Source organism: Penicillium chermesinum, assembly GCF_028974085.1.
Source record: "Penicillium chermesinum strain IBT 19713 chromosome Unknown utg000004l:1.0-3345178.0:1.0-3348027.0, whole genome shotgun sequence".
Taxonomy (NCBI): Eukaryota; Fungi; Ascomycota; class Eurotiomycetes; order Eurotiales; family Aspergillaceae; genus Penicillium; species Penicillium chermesinum.
In genome coordinates, this window is record NW_026695314.1 from 531,490 (window position 1) to 552,374 (window position 20,885).

Genomic DNA, 20,885 nt, shown 5'->3' on the forward strand with positions numbered 1-20,885 from the left:
CCAAGTGCTTCGGAGGCGCGATGACTGCCCACATAGCGGGGATTCAGGGCTGCAATCTGGAGAGTAACATAATTCCCAAGGTGTTGCATTTAGATCAATTCTGCCTCATAATATTAGCATCTTCAAGACCTACTACACGCCATGAGTCCACCGTCTCCTGCTACCTTTACTAGTAGGTCTTCTCCTATTAGTAGATCTGATATACTCATGTCTAACACAGGCTGCCCTGGAGCGGACTCTTTCCAATAAGTAAGCATACTTGCACGTTTCAAGTGGGAAACATGTGTTGTATGTACATAATCATGCAATCTCTAATATTTTACACCGAGAGAGGACCCAATTTGGCAAGAGATTTGTACCATCAAAAAGGCCTAGACCTTCATCTCAGCCCCTGCAGCTTTGCGGAGTCGATTCATTACCGCGGCAGCCAAATCACCATCGCCATCCGAGATACCCTCGATGTAGATCACGTCTACATCGAATTCGTCAAGGGCGCGCAGAACCGCAAAGAGACCATGCGCGATGGAGCTGGTATCAGAGCCAAGATGGTAGTCGTACGCCAGTTTAGTTTTGCTGGTGGGGCTCCCCGTCTGCTGTACAGGCACCGGGAAGGAAACCAGATTCTCAATGGCCGCGGTGACAGGCGTGACGGCCCGAGCAATCACTTCGGGCGGTACGAGACCAAGGCCCTGCGTCCAATTGCGAGTTCGCACAATGCCGATGTTGTGCGCCCCGATCGCAGTATCTTGTAGGTCCTTCTCCACATGCCGGGTGACCCCTTCTGGACTGGAGTTGGGTTCGAATAGCACGACACGCGCCTTGGGAGAATAGTGGCGATATTTCATTCCGGGGGCGCGAGGAATGTCCTTCACATCCAAGGTGCCGTCGTGGTAGGCAACTACAACGTTCTCCCAGCCTGCGCATTGGCGAATCTGATCTATCCCAATGCCTCCCGGTCGAAGGATCGCGGGTGGACTGGAGAGCCCATCGACGACGGTACTTTCGACGCCAACCCCACAGTCACCCCCATCTAGAATCAAGTCAATGCGGCCTTGGAGATCGTGGTAAACGTGCTGGGCAGTGGTAGGGGAGGGCTTGGTGGAGGCATTGGCAGACGGGGCCGCGAGTGGGCGGTCGGCCGCATGAATGAGCAGGCGCGCTAGGGGGGAAGATGGCATGCGAGCACCGAATGTGGTCAATTTGGAGGTCACCTCGGGAGCGAGCTCGGAGCCCGAGGGGTTGGGCAAGATGATGGTCAAAGGACCAGGCCAGAACTTGGCAATCAGAGACTCATATATGGAAGGGATAGAGATGGGCGGGGTCTTCGCTGTCGAAGGACTTTGGTGGCTGGGATTCAGCAATTTATTCAGCATGTCCAACGAGTCGATATGGACAATGAGGGGGTTGTCTGATGGCCGCTGCTTCACACGGTAGATGCCTTGAACGGATGCGCTGCGGGTCGCATCGGCTCCCAGGCCATAGACGGTCTCGGTAGGGAATGCAACAGGGATATCACTCGAGCGCAGAAGGCTCGCGGCTTCTTCAATAGCTTGGGACTCGGGGGTCTTGTTCTTGCGCTCGTCTGCCCACCACTCCGCGAGAGATCGGTCTCCCGGTCCCTGGTTGAGCCGCTGGACGGGCAGCACCCGCGTCTCGACAGCCATTGTGGTGAGAAACCTGGGATATGTGTGCCGACAGATGTCAGCGAAAGCGCGAGAGAAAAGCAGTTTGATGTGGGGTCCGGGATCAATGACGCAGTAGAAGCGCGCACACGCAGAGGGGCGTTGGAGGCTCGAGGTTCGGCGAATCACAAGGAACAGGGCAAGGTTGGGAGTTTATCGGGCACGTACGATAACGTGCGTGTCTAATATAGGGCACCCGATTGCCGATCCTTCCGCTTGGTCTCCCGAAATGCACCCACTAGCGATCCAACTGCGTATCAGAAATCCGCGCGGAAGGAGCCAGAGAAAGCAGATTGGGCCATGACGTCGGATGACTCAGCGCCTGGGCCCCGAGAGGCCCAGGCGTCATGATATCAGCAGGATGTTTTGATGCTGCCAATTGGGTCCGAAAGAATGGAAAATGACAACGCTGCTGCATGCCTAGCGGGGTTCCAAGAGGCCTGATCAGAGGTCTAGCGGAGATCAGCACTGCTAGCGTTGGTAGGTAGTGGTTAGATAACAGCATGATAACCGGGCGAAGACCAGATCTTGCGCTGAGATTCGAGATATCCATCACATTCGTGTCGTATGTACATGGCCCTGCTACTGACTTGGGAGAATCTTATTTCTTCTTTCCACCTTTGCCTCCTTTCCCCCCTCCTTTACCGCCACCACCACCTTTGCCTTTGCCCTTGTCCCCACCATTTCCTCCCGCATTACCAGCAGTCATGATGCGTACCTTACCCACAGGCATCGTGTTGATGATCTCGGTCTCTTTCCATCCTTTAATCAGTTCTCCTTCCCGGGCCCGGATACGTTCCGCATCAGCCCGAGAAAAACCAGCGTCTTCCGCATGATCCTTCTTCACCTTACCGGTGGTCGTCTCTGATACCCAGCGACCAACAATCTCCTTGACAGCCTTGCCTTTCTTGACAGCACCAGGTTGGAGCTTAACCTTGTACTTGTATCGGCCAAAGCACCCCAAGGAGCACAGACCGGGAGAGCCGCTAGGATCTCATCATCTGGCGTAGGTGTGCCAATGAGAGCAGGAATCCAGCTAAGATCGGCGGCTTCGGCAGCAGCAACCTCCTCATTGTAGTCATCGCCTCCATTTTCACCAAAGAGAGCCTGGCGTTTCTTCTCCGCCTCAGCGGCTCGTTCGTGTTGTGCCCGGCGGCGTTGCTTCTGTGCTTCAGCCTCTCGATCCCGTTGGGCTTTAGCCTCTGCAGCCTGGGCCGCCTTGGCCGCTTTACCCTTGCCAGCTCCAAGTAGACGGAGGGCAAGCTCACGCTCCTCGTCATCTTGCTGAGCATACTTTGCAGCAGCACGCTTCTCCTTGGCTCGCTTACCACGCGTGGGCGCAACGCGTGCCGGGGCTGGTTCTTCCTCAGGTCGATCGAGCTTCTTTCCCTGCCGGAGCGCACGTCGCTCCCGTGCCGAAAGCTTCTCTTCTTTTTGATCAGAGCCCGGAAGGTCATGAGTTCCAGCCAACGTGGATTCGTTGTCGTCTGGTCCTTCTTGGGGGTCTTCAGCCGTTTGGACGTCATGTGTGTCGTCCTCGGGCTCAGGATCAGACTCGGAGCTGCCGGTTCGATATTCCTCCTCGTGGGCAGGTTTCTCTTCGGATTCCTTGGCTTTGGTGATAGGGGTCTCAGAATCACCCCGCTGAAGAGGATTCCGAGCAGTTAAGTTCGCATCATCCTCTTCATCTCTTTGCTCATCTTCATGCTTCTGCTCGTCTTCATCTTGCTCATCGACATCTTCGTTCGCATCGATAGGAGCTTCCGTATCGGCCTGTTCCTCCGTGGGTTCAGGCGCAGAATCGGTGGATGGCTTGTCCTGGATGTCGGCTGTAGATCTCTCATCTGAAGTGTCGACAGCTTCAAAGCGCTGCTTGTGATTTTTGATGCTCTCTTGGCTGACTTGGAACAGAATAGCAAATCCAAGGACCAACTGGGATGGCGCGAGGAAATGCTTCTCACCCTTTATCTGGAAAGTACCTGGCGGCAAGATACCAGCGCCGTTGTCTGCGGTCTTGGAAACTTGGTTTGCGTGCACCCAATAGGCAGACATCACCGCTTTGGAGTCCCACGCCGTCGACGTCGCGACACACATGTTTCCTGCTTGCGAAAGCGTGCTTGGGGGAATGGGAGCATCTGCGGCCCCAGTCCTGTTCTTGACAACATACGGCATCGCATCTTTCAAGTCTGCATGAATGAAGATATCGCCCTTGTTGAGGTACCGCCGGTAAAGGAGCTCGCTCTGCATGGAATCGCGAGCGCTGTGCTTATTAGCATCGGACTTAAAGCCATCAAGTAACATAGACACCTACCCGAGTACCAAATATCCTTCCGAGGAAATGAAGAATGAAAACTTTTCGAACCAGAATGGCTCACGAGCTTGTCGTAACACTTGCTTCTCTTGCTTAAGAGATTTTTTCAGATCAGATGTCACCTTCTTTTCGTGACTTTTGAGCGCCTTTGCGGACGATTGAACAGTCCTCTGCTCCTTTTCTGACGCTTGCTTCTTCTGATCGTAATATTGCGAAGCGTTGGCCCAAGGAGAGAGACCCAGGTCGATATCGATGGCCAACATCTTGGAAGCAGCGTCTGCCCGGGTCTTCCTCTCTTTTTCTTCATTCTCTGAGTCAGACTCCGATTCATCGCTCGACTCAAGTTCTTCCTCTTCCTCTTCCCCCTCGTCGCCTTCACCAAGTAAGAGGGTGATGGAATTCTCATACAGCTTCAGAGGTAGCTTGATAATCTGAGCAACCGGGTTCCCACGGCCTTGCTCCATTTCGATCAGACGAGCAATTTCACCCCAATCCATTCCTGGGAAATCAATCCGTTTACAGCATCCATTGCTTCTTGTACACGGTAGACATTGTCTTGAATGGCACCGGCTTTGCGGATATGCAGCTCCTGCGCAACCTTGAGGGCGTCAACTCGCTTCCGGTGCTCGTCTCGCACAGCATCCAGTTTCCGCTTAGCAGCCTCTTCGCGTTCGGTGAGTCGCGACTCCAATCGCTGAGACTCCAATGACGAGAAGTATTCATCCACTGTAGCATTGAAGCGCTCGAATTCCAACACCTTGAGCCCTGGTTTGCCTTCAAATTGCTTAGGCCGGAAGGGATGGAAGTCTTCGTACAGCAAACCAGGTGTTTTCGAAGCATTCTCGTCCTCCGTGGGAACTCGGGAATCTTCTTTTGCGATGATGTAACCAGTATGGCTACTACCAGTATTGAAACTATTGGAGACTTTCTGGGCCTCTTCCAGCACACCTCTGACGTTTTTGATACCAGCTTCATTGCCAAGAATCTGCTCGAGCGGCGTCGCTGGATCAAGCTCCTTGATTGCAAAGGCGTGGTCGAGTAGGAGGGGTGGATATTCGGGGAAACCCTGCGAAAGAGCCTTGCGCAAAACATCGGTATTCTTCTTCTTCGATTTCTTTGGCCCACTGCCTTCCTGTGCAGCAAGAGTTTGTGCCTTTTCTAGGGTTTCGGTAATGCGAGCGTCGGTGATATCGGGGATACCGGCGTAGTTCTGCTTGTTGGTGATCGTGTATTTGATCCCTAGTTTAGCCTCCTCGCCCTCGCCAGCATTGACTTGTCGGAAAAGCGCAATGATGGTATACTCGCTGTCGGTGACAATGATGTTGCCTCCAGCGAAGAATTCCAGGAACATATGGTATGCGCCATCGCTGAAAGAGAAGTCGATGATTCGGTCCGTTCCAATTTGAGAGATCCCGGTTATACGCCGAGACTTAAGGAACTTGCGGAGGCGAGCGACGAAGGGAGAAGGAGCTGTAGCCGCTGTGCGGGAATAGTGGGTGACATGTGTGCGAAAGCCAGAATCGACGATAAGTTGCCGTCTGTGGTCTGGCTTGGCGGCCTTGAAGAGGAAGATGCGCTGTTTGTTTTATGGCGAAACGTTAGCAACAGTGCTCTCATCCAAAAATGCTATACAGAGCGGCGTACTGAGGACAAGTCGTAGATGTTGGACACGCGGAGTCCAACCAGCTCTGAGGCTAGCTCCTGTGTGATGACCTAGAAATCGTTAGCGGGTATCTGGCGACCTGCAAGAGCCTTCCGATGCCAACCTTTACGTCCAAAGATGAGAACCTCTGCTTCATCGTGGCCTCTGGAGAGTTGGAGAACAAAAGGAAATTTTGAGCGTGACGTATGCGGGGCAGGGCTGAAGCCGGGCTCTCTTCTGGGACACACGCGATCCACTTCTACGAATTTCTATCTTTTATGGACATATCACACCGGCCAGTAAAGGCGCAAAAGTCAAGTACGGTTAATGCAAGTTTCTGGATCCAATTTCATTGAAGTCATCAATTTTCTAGTGGTGGGAATATTAGGATGAGCCCTAATGATGACTCATGCAAACAGCTGGGAGGTTTGCTTTGGCGAATGCAACAAAAAACCAGAACGTACAAAGGATCTATAGCTCCTTGATCTCGGTATTTGCCATGATCAAACGTTTGTAAACAAATGAGAAATTCCATATCACGCCAGGACCAGCCAGGTACAACAGGAAAAGTAAATAACGGAGCTCTTGCGAAACGCCCCGCGCGAGTGGAAGCTTTTCAAAGTCTGGAAGAGACAGTTGAGATCCGCGAGCTTTTACATTTGGCGAAGACCCTCGGCCAGACGCCGTTTGCCAAACTCCCACGCATTCAGCAAACCTTGCTCAGAGAGGTCAATGCTCTTCATATTTGGTGCATCGGCAGCGGGCGCCCGGCTGACCCGCGAGGCAATCAGGACAGGGTCTGTTTCGAGAATAATTCCGTCGTCGACGATCTCGTCGATAGTGAGGGAAACGAGATCGTAGTTTTCAACAATTGTGCGCTTGTCAGTTGCGCCTCTGTTTGAGCGATTGCTCTCGTTAGCTTCATGCTTTCTGGTACTTTCCAGCTTCAACACTCACTTGAACAGGATTCCCAGGGCATCGCGCAAGGACAGAACCACGTTGTAAAGTAGTACTTCGTTCTCGTCGGCGCTTCCCACGACATAGAGCATAACGTCACTCTCCTGCTTGAAGACAACGATTCGGTTATCGTACAAGATCACATCGCTGGTTGACTTGTTGGTCTTCTCCAGCAGACCCTTCTCGAATGCCCGTTGCTCCTTGACAGTGGGGTACGGGTTGGCGCCAGGGTAATCGGTCGAATTGGGTGCAGTCCCGGCCGGGGGGTGAGGAGCGGAGTAGTACTTCGTGAAAATTCGGGACCCGTCGTCCGCGGACATGACGAGAACCGCATTGACGGAAAACAGGGAGAGAGGGCCAGGCATGGTGAGGGTGTGCGAATTGAGATACAGCTGGCGTGTTGATGGCTGCCAGGACAGTCTGGCCGCAGCGGGCACGGGGCGCATTAATAATGTTCCGCACTATACGGTCTTGTTGATCGAGCAGCATTCTACACTCTTTTCGTCCTCACCAAATTCTAGTTCTCAGAACCGATGATAGCTCGACTATTCTACAAAAATCTAGGGTTTTGGTTTGCAAAGGTAGCCCTTGAAAGATTTCGGCTTCGATTAACTGGAGGTCCTTGGTGCCGAAGACAAAGACATGCTAAGGTCTTGAGTCCCGCCCCTCCGCAGAATAATAGCTACATCAACTTGAACATAAGGAGATGTCAACTGGTCATGAAAAATCTTTGCGAGAAAATCAGTGACCAAGCGAGACAAATATAGTTCATCTGTTCGATAACGTCGTAAAGCAAGAGGATATAGTTAGTTACAGTCCCGACTATTCACATAACCCGAATCAAGGCATCACTGGAACCTCTGAGGACTATAGAATAGTCAGAGTCATGCAAGCTGACTAGCATGCTGTCATTTGGAATAAAGAACTATTCAAGTTTTCCTCAAATCAACACCACCATCGAATGCAACGCCACCAGCATCCGCATCGAGTTTGACACTTTCATCGAGCCCACAGACCCTGAACAGCATCTGAGGGGTTATCTCCTTATCCAAGCCCGGAATACCATCTCGCTTCAGCTTCTCCAATCCCTCGCGCATAGCCACCAGGGCAGGCCCGATCGTGGCAAAAGGATAGATAATGATACGGAACCCCATCTCTCGCGCTTCGGCAGCCGTGATGGAAGGCGTGGATCCATGCTCCACCATATTCAACAATAAAGGCCACGGCGCAAGATCCTGCACAGCTTGTTTCGCTTCTTCACGAGACGAGATTCCCTCCAGGAACCCCACATCAGCGCCAGCATCCCGTGCTGCGCGGAGCCGAGCCAGACTTTCCTCGTACCCTTGCCCCTGCAAGGCATCAGTGCGCGCAATGATCACGATGTCGCTGCCCAGTCTTTGACGGGCCTGCACGGCCGCACGGATACGGGTTGTATAAGTGGTCGTGTCAACGAGCAACTTGCCCGACAGGTGCCCGCATCGTTTTGTTTGGACTTGATCCTCGATATGGAAGCCCGCTACACCTGAGCGGGCATATTGCTCGGTGGTACGAGCGACCATGATAGGGCCTCCGTAGCCAGTGTCGGCATCCGCGATGAGTGGTGTTGAGGGTGAAAGATTTGCTAGCATCTCCGCGTTGTTGCGCATGTCATTTAACGTGCAAATGCCTAGATCTGCTTGTCCATGGACAGATGCTGCAGTACCGGCGCCGGTCTTTCAGACGTTGGTTAGTTCAGTTCGACCTACGAATAATTGGAGCAGAAGATACTCACCATGTACAGCGCGTCGAAGCCTGCGGCGAGAGCAAGTCGAGCGGATAAGCCATCGTATACTCCCGGGGCTACTACAAAGCCGTTGGGGTCTTCCAGGGCGCGTCGGAGCTTCGTTGCTCCTTGGTTCAGAGACATGACGTATAAGATGATAATCTAGGGCAATGGCCGGAGGACTCCTGCTAGGCTGAGCACCGGGACGACTGATTTAGAGCGGTCTTGCTTTATATACCCAGGTAAAGACTGGAAATGCGGTTCCTCTGATTATATAAACGGCAAGCCGTACGCGCCACCCGTCTTTTTTTCTCGCCGATCTCTCGCCTTTTCCAATGCTCAGCGTTTGCCGATGTTGCCGATACCGGGCCTGTTTATGTCATGTTTTTTGCTCCGCCAATCTTCATCGTTGCCGAGTCTAGACTAGGATAGAAAGGCGACGTTTGAGAAAAGCGCGGTTTGGCGAGTGCGAGAATGATTTCAGAGTATTGGGAGGACCGTGTGCTGTGCATTTTGTGGCTGCAAATTTTGATACTTTAATCTCAACGGCTCCGACCCCGCCAATACGAATTGCGGCTTGAATTCGGCGTCGGCGGTTGAGATTGGACTCGTTAGTGGCGGGTGTGAACATATTATTTAGCCAGAATGAGTACAGATGAGTTTCCCTGAATTGCTTATTCCAACTTCATGGAACTGTCAGCTGCCAGCCATAAGTAGGACTTGAGCATCGAATGAACGCGGGCCAGTCTAGGGCTCGGCCGAATGACGGTTGACTCATCACCGGGCCGAACAGGAGTGTAAATCAATCAGTTAACTAACTACTGTATGACGCCTCGTTTGTCATCTCATTTTGATCAGCTTGAATTCGGCCTCCTTTTAGCACCGACTTATTAATTTAAGCCAGGGATTTTGTGAGAAGGGTACTATAAGATCAATACTTGGCCGTCTGTAAATATTCCCAAGACCACAGAATTCACAAAATCAATACCTTCTCAATTCACGCGTTTCCGAACTAGTCCAATTGACCTCCCATAATATCGAGACCATGCGCCAAGCAAAAGTCACCCCGCTCCCAGAGGGGATCAACTTAGAAGGGGAAACGGTGGTCATTACGGGAGCCAGCGCGGGCATGGGCCTCGAAACAGCCCGCCAAATGCTACGATTAAGGTGTTCTACCATGGTTCTTGCCGTCCGGAATGTTTCAAAGGGAGAGGAGTGCGTGCAGCAATTGGAGCAAGACCCGGTCATTCAAAGTAACAAGCCCACAATCAAGGTCCTGAAACTGGATGTCGGTCAATATGACAGCGTCCAAGAGTTCACCAAGGAATTACAGCAGAAGATCGAAGCAGTGGACATCTTGATCCTCAATGCAGGGATAGGCCGACTGAAGCTGGAGCGCAGCCCAACTGGCCATGAGGAAACCCTTCAAATCAACTACCTCTCGAATGTTCTCATCCTGTCTGAGCTTCTCCCTTACCTCGAAGCGAGCGCTGGGAAAACCGGATCCCCAACTCGCATATCTTGGGTCGGCAGTCGCATGCACGAGAAAGGACATGACTTTGAGAAGAAAGGGCCTTTCAGATCCGACGACTCTGTCTTTGCCCGCTTCGATGATGAGAAGCGGTTCAGCCGCTTCAGCTATGCCAATAGCAAGCTCCTCTGCGCCATGTTCATGTATACGCTTGCGCCGCGTCTGGACCCGACGAAAATTGTCCTGAACATGTTTTGTCCTGGGATGGTCAATACGAACATGAGTGATTATCTACCGTTACCCCTGCGCGTCGTATTCGAAGGCGTCAAGTATCTGATGGGCCGCCCTATCGAGGATGGAGGAAATATCTACATCAATGCGGCTGTTGTCGCCGGGCCAGAGACTCATGGAAAATACCTGTATGATAAGGACATCCAACCGTGAGTGCTCGCCCCCAAGCCTTCCATTTTAGGTTTCTAAGACTGATGTATGCCTGCAGAGAGCCCAGCACCTATATCAAGTCAACCGTTGGGCAGGTGGTTCAGAAGAGACTGTGGGAAGAAACAATGGAAGAGATGAAGAAGATCACAACGCTACCGTCTGAGTTTTGCTGAGCACCTGGATGCGCCTGCATATTCTTCTTGGATGCTATTTCGAGTTCTTCCAGGTCTTTCTGTATACTTGATGCCTCAACTTAATTTAAGATTTAACTGTTCTCTTGGTGGTTTGACCACACGAGGTGCCCCGGCCAATTATTCAAGCGCAGTCTGTGACATCATTTCTTGACAATACATTTGGCTTTGAAGACGGCGATTTAATCATGGCTCTTACCTCAGTTCCTGTCGAAGCTGCAAAATAACCTTGATGCCCGGCGTCGTCGATTGAGATTTGGATGTCCAAAATTCAATGACTTCATCCACACAGAAGAGCATAAGTTGTTTCTCCTCCTGGTCTTGATTTGCTGCATCGGGATGATCTCCCAGAAAATATAAGATCAAGAATGCACATTGCTGGGCAGTATGTTGCTTCGAGAAGAACCAGAGGTAAGGTTGAAAGGCAGGTGTCCGTAATAGGTGTTGGAGGACCTGTAAATAGCTCAGACACAATTGAGCGATGCTAGTCATTTTGGCCTTAGTTTCGTCGGTACAGGGGTTCCAGAGTGATTATGCATACCTATGCCATGATCCCATAACGGATGAGCGTTCGTTAGATGACCCCAGAAAGGATTTTTGGAGAACAATGACGATCTCAAGCTTGAAGAGCGAGAGCATGATCCTTATCCATGCGCCCAGAATGTTCGGCTGTTGCACATGATCTTCATACAGAGAAATTTTCGCTCGTGGCGTAGCATTGGCGAAGTCAAATGGTAGCATTCCCTGTTCCGGGAGTCCTCTTGTCGGAATTTTGGCAATGACTTCGTCAATTTGACGACGGAGTTGTTTCGTTGCATCAGTCAGCTCAAAAATGGTGCGCTGCGTTGGATGTCCTTGTTCTTGCTGACTGCAAAGTATCCAATGTTGTAGTCTCGCGGTCTCATAACGACATTTGGCATGCAGCATGACCAGTGACGGCTTGGAATCACCACCTTCTGGGCTCTGATCGTTCATGGCCTGCATCACTGAATGGATTGGCAGGGCCTTAACAGTGGAAATTGGATACAAGCCATCTAGAGTTCCTTTCCCCAAACACGAGGGCAAGCCAGTCATGAGGCTACTTTGAACGTCTAGCCAAACAATATGCCACCAGATGTTCCTTCGGAATTCCTGAGATATCTGCGGCAGATCAAGCTCCTGGTGGAGGCCCATGCTTTGCGCAAGGCGCACTGTTGTGCTGACGAAGATGGCATTCTCCATCGGTGCAGGGTCGGTAAAATGGTAGAGTACAATTGAAGCGACCAGAGCATACAGTGTAGGATGTTCACGGAAATGACACGCATCTAGACTCTTCGAGCAGCTCTGCGAGAGCTTTTGGATTGTGGCTGTACGGTCCACACCCCGGAGTATGTCAGAGGGCCAATCTTCTTCTGGTATATTGATTGCCCCAGCGTACATAACGGCAAGTAAAAGGCAGATAAAAGTGGGATCCTCTACCAACTTGCTGGGAATGATCCCATTGGCATTCCAAAAGCATTGCCAGAGCGATCCGTATTCCAATTCGAATTGAGAATGCTCCAGTAAAGGAAAGATCGGGCTTACGGAAATATGAAAAGACCTGAGAAAAGCATCGCTAGCCGGTTTCGTGGGAATAGACTGGAGGCATAATGCAAGATCCACGGAAGAGACATGTTCTGGCGGCATCCCAGACGGGCGATTATCGTGATTATGAAAGAATCTTTTGCTTAGACCCTCATGACCGTTAACGAAGCCCCAGAAAGATTGACCGATGTACTGAAGGTGCCCTCCCCGTTGGACACTCATGTATCCCTGGGCCGGGGAACATCCATGTGTCGTTTGATCATACGACAAGCAATCAACTGCCTTAGCAGACGGGTTTCTTTCCCTAGGCAACGCCTGCTCAGAAGGATTCTCTCCATCTTCTCGTCGAATGACTCGCCCAGTGCTGACATCCCGGGTTCCAGTATTGTACACGCATGTCTCCCCCGTTCGCTCACAATTTTTGCACTGGGGCTCTGCCTTGTCACACTTGAGTTTCCGGCGGCGGCATTCAACACAAGCCAATACCAGTCGAGGTCTTTTGATCTTGCGATCTTCCCCCATTGGCATGGAGGCCGACATGGTCCAACAGATGCTGCGCCGGTTTAGCACAACATCACGTGTCTAGCACACGTTTTGTCGGCTACTAATGAAGCAACAGCAAGAAGGAAATCCAACTATGGCCAGTTGACCGTGATATTCAAAGCTGACTGAGATACTATCACCAACCAAGCTGGACGTTGATTGGTAATGAAGCCTTGCCAACTCCAGGGCTCTGAAATCCTTAGGGAGACATCGTATTCAAGACCAACGATCGGTTACTAGCGAACCATATGAGAAGATGCGTTGACGAGATGAACGGGCCAACAAGGAGTGCGTTCTACAATAAGCTGTTGAGTGATGATAACCTTTGGAAATGCTCTCCGAATGAGGAACGGCTCCACACTTCGTGGAGGGGCTCCAAGCCGCCTTAGTCATCGCCACCAATTCGTCCGAGTTCCATGGACCCTTCAATTCAACTGCTCGGAAACTCGAACCGCGACCCTCGAAAAGCGAGCCTCGAATTTTCAAGATCTGAAATGCGCCCGCCACTTGCTGGGTAGTGCTGTCACTTCTTACTTTCCCGATCCTTCCCAGCGATGGCTCGCCATGGTATCGTCCAAGAGTATGCCCCCTCGACGACCTTAAGCCTGGACCAGAAGGCGACGCACGAGCGCCAGATCTACCAAGTAGCGCGGCCCCAAGGCTACCGAGTATCATGGCACGCGAACCCAGCCGTCGAAGCGCATCATTTCGGCCAGTCACACCCTATGAAGCCATGGCGTCTCACCTTGACCAAGCAGCTGGTGATGGCCTACGGCATGCATCACGCGATGGATCTGTACCTGGCGCGAGCAGCGACATATGAGGAGATGGCCGAGTTCCACGAGTCCGACTATCTCGACTTTCTGCGGCAAGTCATGCCCGGTGACATGGAGAAGGCCGACCAGAGTGACAGCTTCGTGCGCTTCAACTTCGGGGACGATTGCCCCATCTTCGATGGGCTGTACAGTTACTGTTCGCTGTATGCGGGCGGCACTGTAGATGCCGCGCGCAAGCTCTGCAACGATCAGTCCGAAATCGCAATCAATTGGTCCGGGGGGTTGCACCACGCCAAGAAAGCCGAGGCAAGCGGCTTCTGCTACGTGAACGATATCGTCCTGGGCGTCCTGCAGCTCCTGCGCCATCACCCGCGCGTCATGTACATTGATATCGACGTCCACCACGGCGATGGCGTCGAGCAGGCGTTCTGGTCCACCGACCGCGTCCTCACCGTTTCCTTCCACAAATACGACAAAGACAATTTCTTCCCCGGCACCGGCGCCCTCGACGATACCGGTCCCACCCACCCGCTCAACCCAGGCGCCCACCACTCCATCAACGTCCCTCTGAACGACGGCATCGACGACGATTCCTACATCCAGCTCTTCAAGGAAGTCATTGGCGCCTGCATTAAAACCTACCGCCCCGGCGCTATCGTCCTACAATGTGGCGCAGACAGTCTAGGTTGCGACCGACTCGGCTGCTTCAATCTCAACGTGCGCGCCCATGGCGCCTGCGTCGCCTTCACCAAGACCTTCGGCCTGCCCCTCCTCGTCGTCGGAGGCGGCGGCTACACCCCGCGCAACGTCTCCCGCGCTTGGGCGCACGAAACCTCGATCCTCCTCGAGGCGGACCAGGTCATCGACCAAAAGATTCCCGAATCCGTCGCCTTCCGCAACCACTTCGGTCCAGACTATTCGCTTTTCCCGCCGCTGTCCGAGATCCGCAAGCTGGAGAATAAAAATCCCCGCTCCTACCTTGAAGGCATCGTCGAGGCCGTTCACGAGCAGCTCCGGTACATTAAGGGTGCGCCGAGCGTGCAGATGAGTTTTATTCCCCCTGATATCCTGGGCCTGCGCGAAGATACGGAAAAGGAAATCGAGGAAGAAACCGCGCGATTGGAGGAAGAGCGTGAGGAACAAGAAGGCGGTGGCTCTGCTTCTGCAGCCTCGGCTGCTGCCGCCGCTGCCGCCGGTATTGTGCCTGGCTCAGCGGGTGCTATTCCGCGGACGAATCGCCGGCGGGATCTCGAGCGGGGGGCTGGATACAAGGGAGAGTTGTATTCATGACGAAAATAACTTCTTCGCGATCTCGGGGCCCACGCCTCTTTTATTGGGGAGACTAGGCTGTGCCATCGAGGTTCAAGCTGGCGTTTGTGCTTCTATAGGGTTCTGGCGTTGCAATGTGCGAGTGATATGATGCTTAAAAGGAGTTTGGGGTTGGTTTTGTTTGGAAACTTGTGATATCCCAGTAGAAGAGATTCTGTGTACAATTAAAGCAAAAGACAGAAGAATTCAATTCTCAAATAAATATATCGAATGTCCCCCCAGACCGCAGTGTATATATAGAGTTCTCGCGTCCCTTCTTCTAAGCGTCTATCATCAGAGCTTTGCTCCCATGGTCTTCGTGTTCAAATCGAACCTCCTTCGTGACCTGCGCTCTCGGTGCCCCATGAAAAATTCTGATTTTTTTCCCCCTTTTTTATTTTTGGAATTTGGTTGCAAAATGGACTTACTACATTGCGAAGCAGTTTTCTCAAAGCTAAAACATTACTACTTGCCCCTTCCTACACAACCCTGGATAACCAGAGAATGATGAGGGGGGGGATCCATTGTTTGAAATTTTCTGCTGTGCCCCGAGATCCTGGTCATTGGTCAATTGCAGAAATCAATCGGGTATGGGAGATATCGTGGCTTTGTGCCGGGAAATGTCGGTGTTGAACATGAGCCAAAGGATGTTGATGTGTGTATGACATCTCAGCCGTCCGAGAACGGGCGTTATGCATGCATCAAGCAGTCCATGCAGGTTGACTACATACATCATGAGCAGGACTGCAGCATCCAGGGACCAGGGTTTCCTGGAGAAAGTGAACGAGGGCGTAACTGGAAAAGAGGTGAAAGCATCTCGATCTTGCAGAAGAGCATCTATTTCGTCTCCTCCGCATCCACAAACTGATCCACATGCGATGTGCCAGTTTCTGTGCGCTCGATAAGCCCTGGTTTCGCAGGTGCGGCTTCTGGTTTCGCAGGTTCGGCTTCTGGTTTCGCAGGTTCGGCCTCTGATTTCGCAGGTGTGGCTTCTGCTTTCGATCCTAGAATTGAGATGTGATATTAGCGATGGCGTTTAGATTGGGGATGCCGGCTGCAACAACCTGGCTCTTGGATATTGTATGGTGGGATTTGGGAATGGGATGGCGGTTTCTGACCTGGAAGAATGGGCGCAATAGCGAGGATCTGCTTCTTTGCGATTTCGGGGTTATGCGGCTCACTATTATTCCATCGTTAGTCAAGGTTGGTTGCCAAGCAGAGTTGAGCACTGTACATTTCAGCATTGATGATCCAATCGAGATCTTCTTCTCCCTCGTCAGGGCCTCCTGGGCCACCCTGCACAGCGCGGAACAGTCGTGGCTTCCATTCCACACCCTCATCGGCGCGCTTTGCTGCCTCGTCTCGTTGACGGTCTTCGATCTTGGTCTTTTCATCGGTAGCAGCTTCGTGGTTATTGGTGATGATTGCATGTACAGTTTCCTTCCATAATCTTTGCGATTCACGTTCGTCTTGTTCTTCAATCGGGCGTGCTTGGGGCTTCGCGTGTTTTGCGTGAGTGGCATCAAAGAGAAGATCCTTCTTGTGGCTCTGTTTCTTGGTCAGCATCCTATTCAAAGGCTTGTACGGATATCTGCTAGTGGGTGAAAGGCTTACATGGACATCCTTGATGTGCATTTCTCCGTTCCATAAGCCCGACAGCTCATACAGGACTTCGCCGGTCTTCTCGTTCTTGATCGTACCACCAATAGCGTTATACGTTCCTGAGAAGTAACCCTTGGTCTTGAACTCGATGTCGGCTACCAGGTGATTTTCGGGACAGCGCACATAGCTGTGGTCGCCAAGCTCGTACTTCATCTTGCCAAAGAGAATGCCGCGGGCATACATGTTGGGTTGAGTCAAGATGCTGTTTGGAGGTCAGCGGAAATCCCGATCAAGTTCAAATAAGCAGGTGAACGTACTATCTCTCGCCCTTCTCTTTGTTTTGCCCGTGATTCAACAGTCGCAAAATCGCAATTCCCTCCATCATACTGGCTGCAGAGTTTCCTAGGAATTTACTACGCGGCTTGAGGGTTCCATCGATCCGGATATTGTGCTCGGGGGCCATGAAGAAGTAGCTCGACTTTGGCGGGTGGTGCGAGGTCTGCTCCGCGATGTAGAAGCCTCGGGTGCCGTCTGCATAGTCCCAGTAGCAGGTGAAAGTTTCGCCGAGGATCGGATTCAATGGCTTCTTTACGCCCCTAAGCGGTATTCATTAGACCAAACGTTTCATCAATGGGAAGCTTTATGTGGACATACGGCGGTTTAATGTGCCATCCACTCAAGTAGAACTTGACCACAGAGACGAATCGTTCCACAGGGTCGTCGATCGTACTCATAGGAAGGAGGGTATCAGGGTGGGCCATGAAGCTACATGAGGGATTCCGGTCAGCTTGAACTTGTAGGAGGGGAAAAGAACAAGACAAGTGCGGGGGGAACGACCCCGGGCAATGTTCCAAAACGTACTTAGTGATGCGCTCCAGCATAGATCGAGGCTCCAGAATGAATGTCGGCAAGACGACCCGACTCAAATCAGCGCCGGGTCGCAGTTGTGAGATAATGTGAGAGAGGACTGTGTCCGTTAGCTTTCAGCCCCGGGGGGGGGAGAGGGAATTGTGCTACCATTTCCCTGGTCGGCCTCGATAACTTCATCCTCTCCGCTGTGATGAGACTCATCGACCGATGATCTGCCCTAGATGCTTGCCGTGAGTCATGGTGGGGGGGTTGGTGATGGGGAAAGCAAGAGACTCGGACTCACTCGCCAAAGAACCGCGGCGGAGGTGCGGCATGACTGCGTTCGGAATAGGTTCGTCCAGAAACAGTAGACTGTTGTGGGCCGCGTAGAGCTTTCAGAAGAAAGTCGGGAGAAGCGAAGAACTCGAACTTCGAGGTTCAAGATCGAAATCCAGGAAATTTCAGGGTCATATCCCACTGGCTGAAATGGCCGAAAGTGGTCGGGTCGCAGTGACGTCGCGTTAATCGGGTTTGTGGGTTTCTAAGAGCGAGTCCACCATCTACCAAGTCTAGCAAAGGTCGAAAATCACCATCTCAATAAGGAGCTAAGCGTTCCTAAGCTTTCTTTCTACAGGTCGATTGTATTGTACCTGATTCCGACTTTTTTTTGGGCCCTCCCTTTCCCCTCTTTTCAACGCATCTGCAAAGATCGTCATGAGGGGCATGGCTTGGCGGAGTGGGGAGTGCCTCTTCTACAGGGTCGGCTCGATGTGGAAACTGTTGGGCCAAGATGCAGGTCGAGAGTCTTCGCAGGGATTGAATGCAGTCTAAAAGATCCGCCTAATGCTCTATGGTGTTTTTCATGGCTGTGGCTTCACACCTGGTCGATGAGAGGCACGTCCCCACCGGTGATCTCCTTGACAAATTCCATATCTGGCTGATGGAGCATGACGTGGAAATGTTCCACCGCCTGGACGGACTTCAGCGATTTCCAGTTCTTGAACCACACCAGATCCTCAGCCGCCATTCGTGACCCAAAGGTGCGCTGAACGTATTGTTCGATCGCCTGGTGCGCCTCTGCTGTTAGCATTCCTGTGGCGGGGTCATCTGGTAGCTCGAACTTGGTCCAGACTACAAGGTGGATGATATCGGTGTCGACTCCATAAGGCCAATCGTTATACAGAATACGGATGTCCTCTAGGGGTTCACCTCTAGGTCAGCCCAAACTCCCACAACACTTCGAGCCAAAAGCCCGTACGTCGAGATCTGGGGATTTCGATTCAGATCAAGACAGGGGTTGAGGCATACCGTCGAACTCGAAGGGGGCTCCCCGTGGCTTGAGAACGGCGTTTTCTCCGTCAGCCCAACCTAGGCGCTCCTTTAAAATAAATCTCATTACGGACCCATATTTTTTCTCTTATGTGGTAGGTGTATTCCAGGTATTTGCGCAGGTCGGTAGGCACGCGTTGAAAGCGATCGATCTGGTTCGTTCCTACGAGAGGCAGGGCTCCCAGTCAGCCGGGAAGATGTTCCTGATATGCACAGCAGATGAAACGAGCTCCACTCAACTGATTATGTCCTGCACTTCTTTCCAGTCCTGCCGCCGGTAGTCTGCGTCAAGGGTCGAAAGCGTTCGAATATTCTTATCTGATTGATCACGTAGATAGCTGGGACACTCGATTGTCCACTGTGACTGGGGTATATTGAACAGCCAGTATGGTGTAGTATCGCAACTGAGTCCATGGCTTTCGAAGAACTGCGCTGGAGTGAGGGAATCTGTGTTCGGTAGTTTCTGTGCGACCGTGGCCGCAGCCGTCGAAGGCGAAGTAGAATGGGGTGTCATTGGAGAAGGGGGTCCACGGAACAAGCCACATGAAATAAAGTCGCTAAAGATGCGCGGAATTCTCGAGGCGGTGTTCGCCCTGCAGAGAGGGAAGCTTAAGGGGATCAAGAAGGAATTTCGTTTCTTCCCCGAGCTATCGACTGTCGATCCCCGAGCTTCTGTCCGCCAAATGTGGGCCTCTGGGGCGGCTGTCAAGTACAAGCACTCGATACTTGCAAAGATAAGCTTACAAGTTTACATGGGAGCTCTTGACCAACTATCTTCCACTATACTGGTGAAAATGGTTGTAGAACTTTCTAATCAATTCGATGAATGTCTGTCCAGGTGTGGAATGTACTAGTCTGAATACTGTATTTCCCATCGTTGTATGCAGCAATTTGCTTAGATCCACGGCTCAACGATTTGTAGAAGATAAGAAATATACAATCGATCAGTGAATAACCTATTATTCCACGGCATGACCGTTGCACTTTAGGGAACCTTCGGATTTTAAATGACTGCATAGTAGGCACTGCATAATTATACAGCGCCTACGTCATCAACTTCGCATCACCTTGTACAGAGCACACAGAAGGGAAAGATTGGCGATCTGTTTGGCTGTAAATGTGGTATTCAATGACTTGATTTGAGTCTGGAGTATAGAAATATTGAATATGGATAGATTCTGCAGGCTCGGAGGCAGAAAAGGGCGAAGAAAACTCATGCGGCTGCTAATCGGCGTACTGTGGGATGATCAAGATTGATAACAGAGACCCCGGCAGTACGAAGCTCGTCCTTGGTCTGCTCCCAATTGGCAGGAACCACGCATTTAGTTGCTTCTTCGATAAGCCAGCTCTTGAAGCCAGCTTTGACGGCATCAACGGCTGTGCATCTCACACAGAAGTCCCCTGCGAGCCCCACTACAAACACATCCGTAACGCCCTTGGCCTGGAGCTCGGAGGTGACATCCGCGCTGACGGACTGCATGGTTACAGTGGGATCGATGTTCCCAAAAGCATCTGCAAAAACAGAGTACATCTCGATCTGTGGATGCTTGCCTTTGCGAACCACAAGGTCGAACTTATCCGCCTCGATTTCGGGAATGATAGCGAATCCAGGGCTGCCTTCGACACAGTGAACAGGCCATAGTTGCTGTAATTTGGTCTCTGGATCTCGACCTGGAGAAGGATGAGGGTTGGTCATCTCAACGAATGATTCAAAGGGCCGATTATTCGGCGGCGGGTGATTGTTAGCAAATGAGATATGATCTGGCGGGTGGCAATCCTGCGATGCAATGCGCATAACGAGGCCGGGCTGAGAGAGTAGTGTATTGATCAACGGCGCGATTGATCGGCCATCTTGTACAGCAAGTGATCCATCCTACAGATAAACCCTTCAGCGGGAGCCTTGAGTTCTAATGATCCTGATAAGACTCACAGGAGGGCAGAAGTCTTCTTGCATGTCAACAACAATGATAACGGGCACAAAGTGCCCATCTGCTTCAAGATCAGCCATGGTGGCAGGCCCGACTTCTGGGGTTTTGAGTTGATATGAGTCAAGCGTTATGTATTAGAAGGTACCTCGATGTCAAGCTGGGATATACCAATCCTGGATCCATGGAACCTTGGAACGCCCGAGCCTGCTTAATAAGTTTAACAGGCCACGTGACAATAAATCACTATACGTAGATAGCCTGAGGGAACTCAAATGATAAATAGGAGGGACATTGGAATTTTCATTACACAGGGGGGAAACGGATTGTACAAAAGCTAGTAAAGTAATCATTCAAGACTTCTACTTGGAAGAAGGATATTACTTGGGGTAGACGAGGAAAAGCACAGTGTTCTGATTTGAGCGCATATAAGTAAATGTAATCAACTTTGGAACCAAACGAGCGTTTATGGATGTGCTCTTAAAAAAGGCAGACTATGGATTACAAGCCAAGCATTGCTATCCTTGTGTCAG

General features: G+C 51.6%; 12 protein-coding genes across 12 annotated transcripts; 3 read left to right on the plus strand and 9 right to left on the minus strand.

Annotated features, from left to right (window-relative positions):
* Positions 1–371: 371 nt before the first annotated feature.
* On the minus strand, positions 372–1,664 carry N7468_005086 (L-threonylcarbamoyladenylate synthase; the record flags this gene model as incomplete). Its single annotated transcript, XM_058474383.1, has 1 exon — positions 372–1,664. One exon carries the CDS (start codon positions 1,662–1,664, stop codon positions 372–374), a length of 1,293 nt encoding a protein of 430 aa, XP_058330123.1.
* A 619-nt stretch (positions 1,665–2,283) lies between these two features.
* N7468_005087 (putative DUF814 domain protein) lies at positions 2,284–5,792 on the minus strand (the record flags this gene model as incomplete). Its single annotated transcript, XM_058474384.1, has 6 exons — positions 2,284–2,616; positions 2,658–3,942; positions 3,994–4,451; positions 4,514–5,569; positions 5,638–5,706; positions 5,760–5,792. The coding sequence occupies 6 exons, from the start codon at positions 5,790–5,792 to the stop codon at positions 2,284–2,286; spliced, it is 3,234 nt and encodes a 1,077-aa protein (XP_058330124.1).
* A 496-nt stretch (positions 5,793–6,288) lies between these two features.
* On the minus strand, positions 6,289–6,957 carry N7468_005088 (coatomer subunit zeta; the record flags this gene model as incomplete). Its single annotated transcript, XM_058474385.1, has 2 exons — positions 6,289–6,529; positions 6,593–6,957. 2 exons carry the CDS (start codon positions 6,955–6,957, stop codon positions 6,289–6,291), a joined length of 606 nt encoding a protein of 201 aa, XP_058330125.1.
* Positions 6,958–7,521: 564 nt separating this feature from the next.
* Positions 7,522–8,498, minus strand: N7468_005089 (isocitrate lyase/PEP mutase family protein; the record flags this gene model as incomplete). The annotated part of the gene is made up of 2 exons (XM_058474386.1): positions 7,522–8,304; positions 8,364–8,498. The coding sequence occupies 2 exons, from the start codon at positions 8,496–8,498 to the stop codon at positions 7,522–7,524; spliced, it is 918 nt and encodes a 305-aa protein (XP_058330126.1).
* Positions 8,499–8,772: 274 nt separating this feature from the next.
* N7468_005090 (uncharacterized protein) lies at positions 8,773–8,985 on the minus strand (the record flags this gene model as incomplete). The annotated part of the gene is made up of 1 exon (XM_058474387.1): positions 8,773–8,985. The coding sequence occupies one exon, from the start codon at positions 8,983–8,985 to the stop codon at positions 8,773–8,775; it is 213 nt and encodes a 70-aa protein (XP_058330127.1).
* A 414-nt stretch (positions 8,986–9,399) lies between these two features.
* Positions 9,400–10,439, plus strand: N7468_005091 (uncharacterized protein; the record flags this gene model as incomplete). The annotated part of the gene is made up of 2 exons (XM_058474388.1): positions 9,400–10,265; positions 10,325–10,439. 2 exons carry the CDS (start codon positions 9,400–9,402, stop codon positions 10,437–10,439), a joined length of 981 nt encoding a protein of 326 aa, XP_058330128.1.
* A 219-nt stretch (positions 10,440–10,658) lies between these two features.
* N7468_005092 (Zn(II)2Cys6 transcription factor) lies at positions 10,659–12,560 on the minus strand (the record flags this gene model as incomplete). Its single annotated transcript, XM_058474389.1, has 2 exons — positions 10,659–10,941; positions 10,999–12,560. Coding segments are annotated over 2 exons (1,845 nt in total), but the record flags the coding sequence as incomplete, so codon positions are not given.
* A 557-nt stretch (positions 12,561–13,117) lies between these two features.
* On the plus strand, positions 13,118–14,629 carry hosA (histone deacetylase HOS2; the record flags this gene model as incomplete). Its single annotated transcript, XM_058474390.1, has 1 exon — positions 13,118–14,629. One exon carries the CDS (start codon positions 13,118–13,120, stop codon positions 14,627–14,629), a length of 1,512 nt encoding a protein of 503 aa, XP_058330130.1.
* An 855-nt stretch (positions 14,630–15,484) lies between these two features.
* Positions 15,485–17,468, minus strand: N7468_005094 (OSBP family protein; the record flags this gene model as incomplete). The annotated part of the gene is made up of 9 exons (XM_058474391.1): positions 15,485–15,651; positions 15,712–15,827; positions 15,882–16,195; positions 16,262–16,511; positions 16,567–16,845; positions 16,904–17,014; positions 17,111–17,216; positions 17,267–17,336; positions 17,403–17,468. Coding segments are annotated over 9 exons (1,479 nt in total), but the record flags the coding sequence as incomplete, so codon positions are not given.
* Positions 17,469–17,972: 504 nt separating this feature from the next.
* On the minus strand, positions 17,973–18,494 carry N7468_005095 (GIG1 family protein; the record flags this gene model as incomplete). Its single annotated transcript, XM_058474392.1, has 2 exons — positions 17,973–18,295; positions 18,407–18,494. The coding sequence occupies 2 exons, from the start codon at positions 18,492–18,494 to the stop codon at positions 17,973–17,975; spliced, it is 411 nt and encodes a 136-aa protein (XP_058330132.1).
* A 496-nt stretch (positions 18,495–18,990) lies between these two features.
* Positions 18,991–19,281, plus strand: N7468_005096 (uncharacterized protein; the record flags this gene model as incomplete). Its single annotated transcript, XM_058474393.1, has 1 exon — positions 18,991–19,281. One exon carries the CDS (start codon positions 18,991–18,993, stop codon positions 19,279–19,281), a length of 291 nt encoding a protein of 96 aa, XP_058330133.1.
* A 359-nt stretch (positions 19,282–19,640) lies between these two features.
* Positions 19,641–20,435, minus strand: N7468_005097 (isochorismatase family hydrolase; the record flags this gene model as incomplete). The annotated part of the gene is made up of 2 exons (XM_058474394.1): positions 19,641–20,300; positions 20,358–20,435. The coding sequence occupies 2 exons, from the start codon at positions 20,433–20,435 to the stop codon at positions 19,641–19,643; spliced, it is 738 nt and encodes a 245-aa protein (XP_058330134.1).
* Between the last annotated feature and the right edge of the window lie 450 nt (positions 20,436–20,885).